The sequence below is a fragment of the Oryzias melastigma genome, linkage group LG13 (genome assembly GCF_002922805.2).
Source record: "Oryzias melastigma strain HK-1 linkage group LG13, ASM292280v2, whole genome shotgun sequence".
NCBI lineage: Eukaryota > Metazoa > Chordata > Actinopteri > Beloniformes > Adrianichthyidae > Oryzias > Oryzias melastigma.
The window spans coordinates 3,061,910-3,075,274 of record NC_050524.1 but is presented as its reverse complement, the minus strand read 5'-3'; the positions used below and the strand labels follow the sequence as shown (position 1 = coordinate 3,075,274).

Sequence of the window (13,365 nt, the reverse complement as noted above, 5' to 3'; positions counted from 1 at the left end):
CTCTGTCCATTCTAGTTATCTTAGCCTGTCTCACCTGGTAGTGTCTGTTTATGGTGAAACTGAAACCAATCAATGATTGACTTCATAAAAGGAGTCCGTTTAAATGTGAACGCATTTGACCCGTGGGCCAGACTTTGGACGTGTCAGATACATAAAAGCAAAAACAAAGGTTATTATTTTTTTATAGCTGTAAATGAATTCAGGCATCAAAGGGTTAAACTGAGTTCAGGTTGATCTCTATGAGCTGCAGGATGTTTCTATCAGAGATCGGATTCTATTTACTGTAGTCAAGTCACTACAGAGCAAAATTGCAAAAAGGGGTTTAATTTTTCGTCTTACATTGATTTTGTTTATCAACAGCTGAATATGATATTATGATTGCAGGACTTGATTGTTCGGTGGTCTTGGACCTTCTGCTTCTTTGATCTCTCGTCCCAGCACCTGAAGCTGATTTGGGGCTTTTTTGTGTATAAATCTGCATCTTTTCCAGAAGAATCTTTGATCTTTCAAGGATTATAAAGCAGGAGCAGAAATGCAGCTGAATTTGGGTTAAGACTTCATAATAACAGGAATCAAACAAAGCTGAAGCTAAAAGAAGATGTGAAGAACAAAGGAGGACAGACTGGATTATAGATTTCCTGTTTTCTTTCTTCTGCACTCAGAGTGAAGAGATGAATCTTTGGATCAGCAGATCCGGAGATATTCATCCAAAAAATGAATAAAGTTTGATCTTCATAATTTTAAGTTTAATAATAATAAAAAATATGTTAAATTGGAACTTCCTGCATTTTTAAGACCTTCAAAATAAAACCTACTATAAAATGTGAAACATCATTTTGGCGTCTCAGTGAGTCTACGGTTCATGTCAAAGTTGATCAGGTACCAACAGAGCTCAGGATGACCTAAAGCCTGAGGGGTTAAAGGTCACGTCAGGGCAGACCTGTTATTTGTATTTCTCATTTCATCAGACCAAACTTACGTCACGCTTCATGATAACCGACTGAACATTTAGGGGAAGGTTTGTGTGAATTTCTGAGGGTTTAGGTCACAGAGTTGCTTCACTGCTTCCTGTTTGGTTTTCCCTCAGAGTCTGATGTCAGCGTTTGGCTTCATGCAGCAGAATTCCAGATCCTCCACGGATGGCTCCAATCAACAAAGAGCAGAGACCGGAAGAACGGAGGTTGAGATGGAGGTCCGTGAGGACGGCGGGCGCCGTGAATCCTCACGGATCTGAGAGTCACAACATTTGAAATGTCGGAATAAAAACTCTGGATCCTAAAAATAATAAAGTTAACAAGGAAATCTCATGTAACCATCAGAGCTGGTGACGGAAAAACCAAAATAATTCAGTCTTTGAAATAAACGTGATCAACATGAATCAGATTTACGTTTCACAAACATTCACTACAGTAAAGTGATGCAAATCACTGCAAAGCTGCTTTTATGTTAATTATGGAAACAGTTGAAGAGTTACCAAATTTTTCGGATTATAAATCTCTATGAGTGGCCAAGAACCACCAAAGCAGTAAAGACCAAAAAGTAACGGCAAACACAAAAGGAAACTGTGAAAAAATAAAAAAATATATCTGCAAACAAAAAAGTGATCTCAGGAAAAATAAAAAGTAACTGCAAACAAAAAAACTGATGCAAACGAGAAAGCTGCAACAGAATTTGATTATTATTCAACTCGTTTTTGTTATATGCTCGGCTGCAAGAAGAATAATTAATTAATCTACTGATATTGTTAAACAAGAATTATATTTAATTATATTTTTTTAACAACAAACCTCAAGATTTTTCTGATTTATTGGCTTAAATTTGTTTTTATATACAATCTATTTCCCCCAGTACAAAAAAATGAAAACATGTTATCTTACTCAGCTTTATAATATAACATATATTTATCATTGTGTGTAACCCCCCCGGTTTATTTAGAACAATTGATCAAGAGTTTATTGTTATTTGTTTCTTACTGTCATTTGTGTTTTGTAAAAAAAAAAAAAAAAACTGCTGTGAAAAAAAGGAGGAAAAGTACGACGGAGTATTAGGGCCACCCCAAAAAAAAAAAGTAATATTATGAGTTTTTTCTCATAAATTTGCGACTTTAAATCTCGTAGATTTTCAAGATTTAAAGTCGTAAATTTAGCCTATGACTTTTAAATATACGACTTATTTATGGCAAATTTACGAGATTTAAAGTCGTAATTTTAAAAATATTTTTTTCTTTAAGAAGTGGCCCTAATACTCCGTAATGTGTTATTTATTAGACCTCTCCCCAGGTTTGAAGGTAGATCGGAGGATGCTGGTTTGTTGTTAGCTTTGGCTAACGCGGAGAAACATTTATAGACCGTCCACTAACGAGAGGATAATCGAGTGGAGTAAAATATTAAATATAATATACTCTTTAAGGTGTTGGTCACAGAACTCGATTATCCTTTCGTTAGGATGTGACTTATATAGTTGCACCATAACTATACAAAAAAATGCAACTTATACTCTGAAAAATACGATACAGGAAAGAAAAAAGCCCCCTAGTGGTTACCTGGTGAAATGACACAACTTAATCCAGTTTTGTTTTAAAACGTGCTTCAATCCAGACGTCAAATAATTACTTTAGTGACTTAACAACAAACAGTCATTAGTGGGAAGACTAACAAAGACTGAGATAATATTGTGGAGGAAGAAAGTCTGAAATATGTGAATAAAACTTTATTTAAAACACTGAATGACTCAAACAAGAACCAGAGAAAGGAGGAAGCCGTTTGTGTAAATGAAGAAACACGCTCCAGTTTTCCTTAAAATAATCTGTTTATTCTGTATTGAAACAGGCTGTAATGAGGACAGCAGAGACCTTGTCCACTTCATCCACCTGTTGAGTGGAAACCCCAGCGAGGATCCACACTTCTGCTTAACGAGGAACCACGCCGCTCAAACAACAGCGTCGAGATCGAAGCGGCTTCCCAAATAAAAATAAGATAAATCCTAAAACATCTAAAGGAAAAGAACTCCAAACCACGGTGGGCGTTTCCAAACTGGGCGTAAGACTCATCAAAACAGGAAGAAAAATAAATATGTGCATCTATTGGATGTAAAACAGGCCTCCATCCAGGCAGACGTTCATCACGGACGACACTTTGGAGAAGATGCTTCATGGATTCCTCTAAAAAGAACATCACGCAGACGGTCGTCTGCACGGCCACCAGAAAAACCTCCTCATGTGTGTTTGTGTGCAACACACAACCAGGAAGTCTCCGTAAGACTTCAGAGCTTTCCTTCACCGTCTGAAGGACAGACGTCCAGAGAAAAGGAGCAGGAAAAGGCGGGAGTCTTCATCAGAGAGGACGGAGCTGCAGCTTCACAGCAGCTGAAGCAGTGACATCGCTATAGGCACCAGAACGTGGACAGCAGCAGCGACAGAAAGCCCCCGCCGTCGAGGCTGGGGGGGAAGGCGGTCCGAGTAGACAGAACAAGGCCAGGAGGTCACAGCGGAGACGAATCGACGGCGTCCGGCTGCGAGGGGACTCACATGTGCATAGCTTTGAAGACCAGAGAAAAGTGCAGATGAAGGACGAGACGAAGACGTGATGACAGTTCTGCTCCCTTGGCTTCTCCTCTCTGCGTCAGACCCGGATGGAGGACGCTTATCCCAGCTGGTCCTCATACTGCTTCCGGAAGCAGTCTCCGGCGGGGAAGAAGTCCCAGCAGCGCTCCTGGTACATCTTCCACACGTACGACTCCTACAGGCGGAAAAACAGAGGAGATCAGCCTCTGGTCTGATCTGAGGTCAGAGCTGAAGGACTGTCAGAGACACAGACCTGGCCGGTGTGTTCGGTTTCATCTTTGTTGATGAGATACATCAGGAAGAACCTGGACGAGGAACAGTTTTACATTTCAGACCCGATTACATCGTTCCTTAAAGTCCTTTTTTAAATTAAAATAAACATTCTCAGTAGTGTTTTAATTATGATTATGAAGTTTTTAACCAAAATCCCTCAACCTAAATGTCTCGAAAAGCCATTTTTCATGTTGATCTGAAGCCTTGGTATCAAACATCTCCCCTGTCACTGGATTTTTGTGAGTTTCATACAATACTTATGGTAGCAGGACTGAGAACGCTGGCCACAGAAGCCACGCCCCTTCAGAGGAGATAATGGAAACAGAGGCTTCAGATCAAAATGAAAAATGACTTTTTAAGATATGTAGGTTGTGGGATTTTGGTTATAGTGGTTATTTTGGTTTATAGGGGATTTAAAAAGTTTATGAAGCTGTAAAAACACAACAAAAGTTTAGATTTAGACACATGCAGGTTTGTTCCTTCCTGTGAACAAACCTGCAGAGAACTGAAGATGTTTGTAAACCAAACATCCGCTCAGATCAGCGACTCACATGTAGTTGGCTAAGTTGTGCTCCTCCAGGGTGTGCGTCTCAAAGCCATGCGGCGTTGTGTCAAAGTAGTCGCTTCCTATCCCACAGATGAAGCACTTTGTCTGGAGGGGGAGGGGTTTAAAACGGGTCAGATTGAACACATGTGGGTCACATGACCAACACACCACAGACTCGGGGGGCGGACGCTCACCTCCATGTCCTCCCGGACCTGCTCCTGCTGGTCTCTCAGCTCTCCGAAGGCGTCGATGATCAAACCTGAGGACAGACGGGACGAGGTCAAAGTCAAAGTCAAAGTCAAGGCCCAGAGTTATTTCTAACTTAATTTTGACAAAATATATTTTTATTGAGCGTAAAATATTGAAAGTTATTTAAGGTTTAAGTTGATTTATTCTGGAATAATATTCCTGCCTTTTTATTATTCATAATTATGTTAAAACGTTACGGTTTTGAAGTTTTAAAATTTGAGTTTCTGCTAGCTTTTAGGGCTGTTCTGGCATTTACGAAGTTTTTTTAGGCTATTTTGCAGTTTAGCTCATATTTCAGCGACATGCTAGCTGTTTTGGCTAATTTAGGCTTTATTCCGTTTTCTAGGATATTTTAAAGTTTGGCTATTTTTCAGCTGTTTTGCCTAACCTTTTTTTATAGTTTTTTTTTAGCTAATTTGCTATTAAAAGAACCCAAAAAAACTATCCAGTGACCAGCTTTTGTATACTTTTACAATGACATTGTTTTCTATATTTACTAAATAAGTGACTCAACTAACAACAAAGCATAAAACAGTCGATATACCAGTTATGATTTGTTCTAGTGGTTGTAATACCTCCTTGCTTTGTTCAAATGTGTTAATCTAGTACACTGTCCATTGTTCATCAAATTGTATGCTTTTTATTTGATTAAAAAAATGCAAAAGAATTTTAAAAAAATTGTAAAAAAAAAAAAACAATTCGGCATTTAGCTAACATTTAAGCTGGCTATCAGCTTCAGTGATTTCAGCTTTTAATTTCAGCATCTTCAGCTATTAGCACTAGCATCTTCATCAGCCAAATTCAGCTTCCAGCATTCCCACTATCATTATCACAGGTAATGCTATACATCTAGTTCATAATTATGTTAAAAAGTTACAGTTTTAAAGTTTAAAAATGTAGTTTTAGAGTGTTCAATAAACATTTATCCTGTTCGACCCGCGTCTAAGGTGTGTTTTGGATTTTGTCCTCCTGTGTGATTGAGTTGTGTTTGGGGGGGCTCACCCTGGATGATGGCCAGCAGGATGACGATGACGAAGAAGAAGAAGGTGATGTCAAAGACCACGCGGTACAGCTCGTACTCGTCTCCGGCCGGGTCCTCGATCTCGTCTCCGATGCCGCCACCGGCGCGGACGCCGACGTACATGTGGAAGAGGTAGCACTGTGGGGGGAGGGGCGAGAATGTAGCCTCACAGAGAGGAAACCCCCCCCCACCACCACCACAAACCAGCTGCCAGACGCTCACCGTCATCATGTCGTCGCACTTCATGTCCGGCTCGTCCTCGTCCTCGCTCTTGTTGTAGAACTTCCGGAAGAAGTTGAAGGCCACCACGGTGTAGAGGTACACCACCACGGCCAGCAGGCCCACCGTCATCACCAGCTGCACACAGCGCACGCCGTCAGCACACGCACTCCCCGCCGCCACACGCCACGCCCGCACACTTACCTGTTTGCCGTTGTGGGTGACCGAGGACAGGATGGTGCGGAGCGTTTTGACCCCCATGGCGATGTCCAGAAGGTGGCAGGCGTAGAAGAAGTTGTTGTAGTGTCCCAGCATGGACATCAGCATGTACCAGACCAGGTAGAGGAAAGTCTGCGGGGTCATCGAGGGAGGGGGTTAGGTCTGCAGACATCTGTAGACGTCTTTCCTGAACGCGGTTTTAGATTTCAGAGTTTGATGTTTTCTGAATTTACTGGGAATGAATCTCAATTCTAATATAAAACACGGATGAATCCGGTGCAGTCTGTGACTCCGCCCCTCCCACACACTCTATAGTCACACTACCAGCCGCAGGTGGTTCTTTGTTCTCAAGATTTTTACTTTTGTAACTCATTTCTTAAAGGAGTCCTTGTCCTGAAAATGACATCATCAAACTTAACAAAGTTCTGTCTGTTCTAAAACTGTAGCTGGTGGGAGAGAATCTTTACACTTTTTGAATTAAAAGGAAAACCAAACTCTTCAATAGATGGTGTCAAATTTCTCCATTTTTGACACTCTTGACGAAATGATCTTTGTGTGGATCAAAACCTTATTTCCTCACTGAGATTTTTCTCATTCCAGTGACTCCGTCTTTGCATTCATGAGTTTTTAGATTTTTGGACTTTTTTTTTTAAAGCGACAGGAAACTTTTTCTGAAGATACAAGGAAGATATGAGCAGTCATTGTCCCTCCCACAGACTCACAAGGGGATTTTTTCACTCTTTCAGCCGCAGAAGTTTACTTTTCAGGTAAACAGGTTTATCCACTTTTCTGTGCTGAATTTCTGAAAGGCCAGCTCCGTTCTGGGGCTGCCGCTTCAGTCTGTGCAGGAGGTGGGAGAAAGGAGGATGGTGGTCAAGCTATCATCCTTGATGAGACGCTCATCCCCGTAGTGACACCGTCTGGCTCTAAGCAGCTCTTTCAGTGACAGACTGATCCACTCCAGGTGTCTGAAGGAGCAGCATCGCAGGTCGTTCCTACCTGCTGCAGTGAGACTGTCCAACCGGAGCTGCTCCCAGAGATCCAGCTGGACACTTCACTCTATGTTGTGTAATTTCTCTTCCATTACGTATAACTACGGTGCAATTTCTTCCTTTTCTATGTTTAATTTTTGTCCCCGCACTATAACTTTGTTGTTTATTTTTGTAAAAATGTGACTCGTCTAATTTTTCTCATTTTTTTTGACAACCCACTTCTGTTTCTATCTGTAATGCTGCTGTAACGCTGGAATTTCCCTGCTGTGGGATGGATAAAGGACTATCTTATGCTATCTTCCTTCCTTATTAACTTCTCTATTTCCTTCCTTTCATACTTACTTCCTTTTTCTTTTCTTATTTCTCCCCCCCTCACAGAAAGTGTTTGTGGTCCGAGCAGAGAACTCTCAGCTTCATCCGGTTCACGCTGCATTCTCACCAGTGAGAATTTTAGACATCGTGACCAAAAGTTGACTCGTTTCAGACCCGACTCCACCATCTATTCAGCTTCAAAGAGCTTCCATGAGGAAGTCTGTGGATCCAGGTGAGAGTTCCTACCCGATCTTTTCTCCAAAACGATAGATCGATGATGTCTCTAAACCTAACCCTAATGTGTGTCATAACATGTTTTTTTTTAACTACAAGCTAAAATGTTCATGTTCTGGTGTTAAAGAACCAAACAGACCACACCCCCTTTTCCCCTCAAACTAGAGCCCTGAACTTCTCATGGAAACAAAAGGTTGAGGGTCCGTTTAAGCTAATAATTTTCTGCTGCGTTTTCACTCACGTTGTCGGTGAAGACGACACCAAACTTCCAGATCTGGTACTTGATGTCAATGGAAGTGATCCTGCAGAGACAAGAACATCTTTATTCTCCTGCTGTCCCAGCAGAGCTGATCACAGAGGAGGGGGGGCCTACCAGCTGAACATCGAGGTGTCGGGTTCAGGTTTCTTCCCGTGGGTCATGGCGCTGACATCCAGAGACGCCAGGTCCATGCCGAGCAGTTCTGCAATCCTCTCTCTGCCGTAAATGTCTCCGTATTTGTCCAGAACCTGAAGACCACAGACAGACGAGGCGGTTTAGGAGAAACGTCTGCAGAGCTCCTGCAGAAACACAGAGAAGCTCACCTTTCTCTTGACAAACTTGTCCCAGTAGTTGTTGGGGAAGCTCCTGTGGAGAGAAGAAGGTTTTGATTGGGTTTGGGAAGGGTTGAAATGTGGGACTAAAGCCTCAAGTTCAAGGATCTGACAGCTGATCTATTTACTATTTATATAAAAATGTAATTCTCTCTGTAGGTTTCAGGTGAAGCTGGACTCTAGTATTTGAATTGTTGCAATCTTTTTCTCCCTTGTCACAGAAACTAAACATGATCTGGAGAGAGTTCAACAGGAGTCAGCAGTGGATCCACTCCTGAGATCTGCTGCCCCCTGCTGGCTGTAACTGCACTTACACAACTCAAACAAACTGGATGGCATACTGTAGGTGTTGGCCTGTTGGGTTTGGGTGAATTGGTCAGTCGTCTCTAAAAACCAGTAGTTCTGGGGTAAATTTCCTCATCTGTGTTTTTGAAAGTCCCTGAACTGGTTTCCATTACGGCTGTGGATCGTTATTTAGGTGGCGATTTGATTTACGAATCAAGATCAACGGTTCTAAGCTATTAACAACCTCATTATTTCACTAATACATTCTACAGTTTGTAAATAGGTTAATATAAATATTTTCAAAACATATAGAATATTCATGTATTTCTAAACAAACGTGTCTAAATGTGTTAACTCAAAATGGAATTGAATTGAAGAATCAAAAGAATCTTAAAAAAAAAAATCTGAATTGAATCAATCCAGGCTTTTGTGAATCAAATTGAATCTTTTCTGGAAATAAAATCAACACCCAGCCCTAGTCGACATGTTTTTTTTTTTTTTTGGTCATTTTAAATTATAACAAAGCACAACAGGAAGTTTTGGAGGCAGTCTAGCTCTTTCTCAACCATAGAAGAAAACAGAAACAAACTTCTGTTTAAAAGCAGCTTTGAACGATCACCTGAAACAGAAGCATCTCGCCGTCTTGGCGTCGTCCTCACTGTCCTCAACATCTTCGATAAGGTGATTTTGACTTCCTTTTTTTATTGGAGAATGTATGTAATGGTTTTATCTTTTGTAAATAAAAAAAAATCGCACGCCAACTTACATAAAAAATAATCATTGAGTAATCGATTTTCAAAAAGATATTAGGTGACTAATCAACCACTAAAATCATTGTTTGTGAGACCGCTACGCTGCATATTCTGATTATATTAGCTTATGAACATAGAATACAGTTATTCTGGATTCCCATATTTTGTTTTCTACACTCTACTATATTTACAATGATCACGAATCAGCGATCTTGGAGGATGCACATTTTCATACTCAAATTTTTGCCCCATCTTCCCCTCCGTATATTTCCCAGAAGCAGTTCTCCACGGCTTTAGTGTTCGAGGATCAAACGTTCTTACGGAGTGTTGAGCACCAGTCGGTCCCACTGGCCCTTGATGTCGTCGTCCTCCGGCTGCTCTGTGACGTACAGACCATCAAACTCCAGCTTCCGGGCCAGCTCCTTCTCTCGCTTGAAGATGACCAGAGGAACCTGGAGCGGCGGAGGACGTGAAGAAGAAGAAGATGAAGCTTCTGTGTAGGTGAAGGGAGAGCGTTCTGCTGCAGCAAAGGCCACACCTTCAGACAGTTGTAGCCGATGATGCAGAGGAAGGAGATGATTGTGTGGACGATAGAGAGGAAGGCCAAGGCCGGCTCCATGTAGCCGGTGCTCTCCTCTAAGAAGTAGTACAGAGGGCCCTCTTCGTCCTCGTCCTCGCCGCCTTCCTCCAGGCCAGAGCCGTCCTCCTCTGCGCCAGAGCCTTCAAACAAGCCAGAGCCCTCAAACAGACCAGATCCTTCGAACTCCTCCTCTCCTGGAGGACTGTCAGACACCTGGGAAGATCCAACATTTCAAAACTATAATCCCTCCTACAGGTGTCATTCTGATGGCAGCTCCACCAAAACCTTCAGACCTTGTAGAAGAGCAGGATGAAGTTCAGGGCGAAGGCGATGAACAGAGCCAGGAAACGCAGGTTGTAGAAATTGCGAGAAAGATAATTCTGCGAGGAAACAAAGACGTTCATCAAGACAATAAAACCATGAGGATTTTCTGGATCTTCTGTGAAGCTGAAGACATGTTTGAGGTGTGAACTGCAGGACCGGCTCACCATGAACTTAATCCTCTGAACCTCCAGCTCGTTCCACAGCTCAAAGCCCCCCTCTGCAGGTTTCTTCTCCTTCTTTGCCTTCGTCTTTACTTCTTTCTCCTCCTCCTCTTTCGCTGGCTCCTCCTCCTTCACCTCTGGTTCAGGTTCTGCTTTCTCCGCCTTCTCTCCATTCTCAATGCTGAAAAGACAAAACTCTCTTTTTATATCCAAAGACAGAAATAACCTCCCGGTTCTGCATCCAGACACAAAGAAACATCATCCATCCATGCGGCTGCAGTTCCATCTCCTGAAGATCCGCTCTGAGTGAAAACTCCTGCGACGCCACAGTAAAAGATGTTGTTTATTAGTGAATGGTGTTCAGCAAGGCAGCTGACACACTGCATGATGGGATTTGTAGTTAATATTGGTCAAGGACACATTGGGCCTGCTGTCAGATCTGGCAGTGCAAAGTATTGTGGGATATCGTTCCCTTTGCCTGTCTGGGTGGACTGGGGTTTTGTCAATGTGTTTTGTTCTCTGACTGTATTTTGTCGATAGTTATTTTGTCCTGTTTTGTTTTTTTGTTTCTGCTCCACGAGTGAGAGGAAGGGGGAGGATGATGAGACCCTCGTGATGTAAAATGTTGTGTTTAATAAAGAAAGCCGGAGGTCATTCTAACTCATCTTTTAGCCTTCATGATCGTAGCGTTGCTTCAATATATTAGCGAGATAACACCTACATAATTATTTAAAATAATCTAGGGGACTTTACCACATGTGCTGTAGACATTCCATGAGTGTAAAAACTGTCTTTTTTACCACAGAGCTATTTTTTGGTCAAAATCTAAACTTGAAGCAAATTAACACTGATGACATTAAGAGGTTACATTGGAAAAGCAGAAACTCACTCAGCCTTCTCCGTCTCCTGAGGAACTTCTTCAGGCTCAACTTTTTCTTCCTCTCCTTGTCCTCCAGTGGCAGCAGCCAGCTGCTCGGACGATAGTTTACAATCAACGAAGAGAAGACAGGAAATGAACGAACTAGCATCAGTCACACACACGCACCAGCTTCCTCTTCAGCAGTGGGGACCCCTCTGGAGTCGGTGGCTCTTCAGTTGTCGTTTCTCCAAAGTCTCCAAGTCCTCCAGGAGTGTTGAAACCCGGCAGACGTCCACCTTCGCCCTCCTCTCCATCCTCTTCCTCCTCCTCTCCCACCACAGCATCCAGAAGTTCTGCCCCTCCATCTGCGTCTTGAACCTCTCGAGCTCCTGGTTCCGGTGGCAGCTCATCGTGGACTTCGTCTTGGGTCGGGTCTGGCATGCTGGCTAGGATCTCTGTGACCGTCATCTTCTTGGCCCCCTCCACCAGGCCTCCACCAAACAGTGCTTTCCATATGAGCGTGAAGAAGCCCTTACATATGTTATAGACAAAGATCAAGATGCCCATCAGAACCGTGTAGATGAAGGTCACCAGGCCGATCACCATCTCCTTTATGGTCATTTTTCTCAGCTTGCGGTACCGGCGCCGCAGGTTACGGAAGGTGAACATGTGAAAGAAGTTCATCACACTCTTAATGAAGTCTGCAAAAGCAGAGGTGGACTCGGGAACGTGGGTCTCTCCGTTTCCTTCTTCTCCTTCTCCAGACTCCTCCACTGCTCCCGCCTCTTCCTCCTCTTCCTCATCATCTTCCTCCTCAGGTTCCCCCTCTGGCTCAGAGATGGACGCCGCGATGTTCATCTCAAAAATGGTGTCCTCGCAGAAGTTCACAAACATCTCCATCTTTTCGCTCTCGCCGCCCTCGTTGACCACGTCGAAGATGAACTGCCGCTTGGACTCTCTGACCTGCGGCATCTCCCACTGGTTGCGGTTGGCCTCGCTGATCTCAAAGTAAATGCGCTCGATACTCCTTCTGGCTCCGATGATCTCGATGCGGCCCAGGAAGGGACGGAAGTAGTTGAGCACGCTTTCGGCCTGTTCCAGGAAGTTCTGAAGGCGAGTGTCGTGAGGAACGTGCTCCGATAAATTGGTGAGGAGAACGGCGATGTTGAAGCCAATGTCTTTGGCCGGCTCCTGGAAGCGATCTGCAAACTCCTCAAAGTTAATCATCTCGTTCTCATCTGCCTCTGAGCAAGAGAGGAGGAACTGGATTTCAGATGGAGAGTACTGCTTCTGGCTGTCCATGGCTTTGGAGAAGTCTTTCTTGGAGATGAGCCCACGCGGGTCAGTTACATAGTCACGGAAGGCGTCAGACGCCACTATGTCCTTAAGCTTGAGGAACATGTCAAAGAACTTCAGGATCATCTCCACATTGCTGGAGGACTCCACCAACATGTCAACCATCTGCCTGGCAATGGTGCCGTTCACAACGTTACCTACAGAGCGAGAGGAGACAGGAGGCTTACAGTCAGAGAAAGATCTGAAGAACCAGATGACTTCTCTGGTTGATTTCATGTTGCATTACTTCCAAAGACACGTCTCAAATGAATGCTGATCAATTTCACAATTTGATTTCGTTGATTTCATACAAGAAAGTACCACTTTGCCAAGAAAATTCATGCTATTCCAACAGAGTAACATTTGGGAGCGATATGGTAAAACATTCTCACTCCCAACTCATCATGTATGGATGTATGGTTCGGGCCCCCTCTGCACCACTTTTTGACGTTATGGGTGTCCCCAACTCGTTTTTTGACATGCTGGCTATTCCTGTTGTGATGAAATGTACAGATGTACATTTTTCTTCTTTTAGCTAGATGGTGCCAAGAAAACGGCTTGGGCTTTGTGGACAATTGGAGTTCGTTTTGTGGAAAACCCGGTCTCATGCGGAGAGATGGCGTCCGTCCTACTTTGGTCCGGTGCCTCTTTTGTTTCAAGGAACATCTCTGCTAGCTTTAGCCATGCAGCCTGACAACCCAGAGACGAGACCCGGGTAGAGAGCAGCAGTTTAAAACTCTCCCCTGAGCGGCCTTCAGTGCTGGTGCTAACCCCAAGCAGGGCTAGCCCAGCAGTTCTTAGCGTTAGCTTATGTGCTGGAAGGCAAATGAAAGGAGTGAGACACAGAAAA

At 43.3% G+C, this 13,365-nt stretch overlaps 1 protein-coding gene across 7 annotated transcripts in view; it reads right to left on the bottom strand.

Moving 5' to 3' along the window:
* Positions 1 to 2,789: 2,789 nt before the first annotated feature.
* Positions 2,790 to 13,365, bottom strand: part of ryr1b (ryanodine receptor 1b (skeletal)) — a 105,466-nt gene continuing 94,890 nt past the window's right edge. For all 7 annotated transcript variants that reach the window (XM_036214666.1, XM_036214667.1, XM_036214668.1 and 4 more), the window contains 16 exons: positions 11,367 to 12,673; positions 11,211 to 11,290; positions 10,325 to 10,502; positions 10,130 to 10,216; positions 9,795 to 10,049; positions 9,578 to 9,708; positions 8,211 to 8,253; positions 8,002 to 8,135; positions 7,870 to 7,930; positions 6,076 to 6,222; positions 5,875 to 6,009; positions 5,634 to 5,790; positions 4,577 to 4,641; positions 4,387 to 4,487; positions 3,816 to 3,867; positions 2,790 to 3,737 (listed from right to left, as the gene is read on the bottom strand). In XM_036214666.1, coding sequence (XP_036070559.1) covers positions 3,642 to 3,737; positions 3,816 to 3,867; positions 4,387 to 4,487; positions 4,577 to 4,641; positions 5,634 to 5,790; positions 5,875 to 6,009; positions 6,076 to 6,222; positions 7,870 to 7,930; positions 8,002 to 8,135; positions 8,211 to 8,253; positions 9,578 to 9,708; positions 9,795 to 10,049; positions 10,130 to 10,216; positions 10,325 to 10,502; positions 11,211 to 11,290; positions 11,367 to 12,673 — 3,029 coding nt within the window. In that variant the 3' untranslated portion in view covers positions 2,790 to 3,641. The remainder of the gene's footprint in view (positions 3,738 to 3,815; positions 3,868 to 4,386; positions 4,488 to 4,576; positions 4,642 to 5,633; positions 5,791 to 5,874; positions 6,010 to 6,075; positions 6,223 to 7,869; positions 7,931 to 8,001; positions 8,136 to 8,210; positions 8,254 to 9,577; positions 9,709 to 9,794; positions 10,050 to 10,129; positions 10,217 to 10,324; positions 10,503 to 11,210; positions 11,291 to 11,366; positions 12,674 to 13,365) is intronic.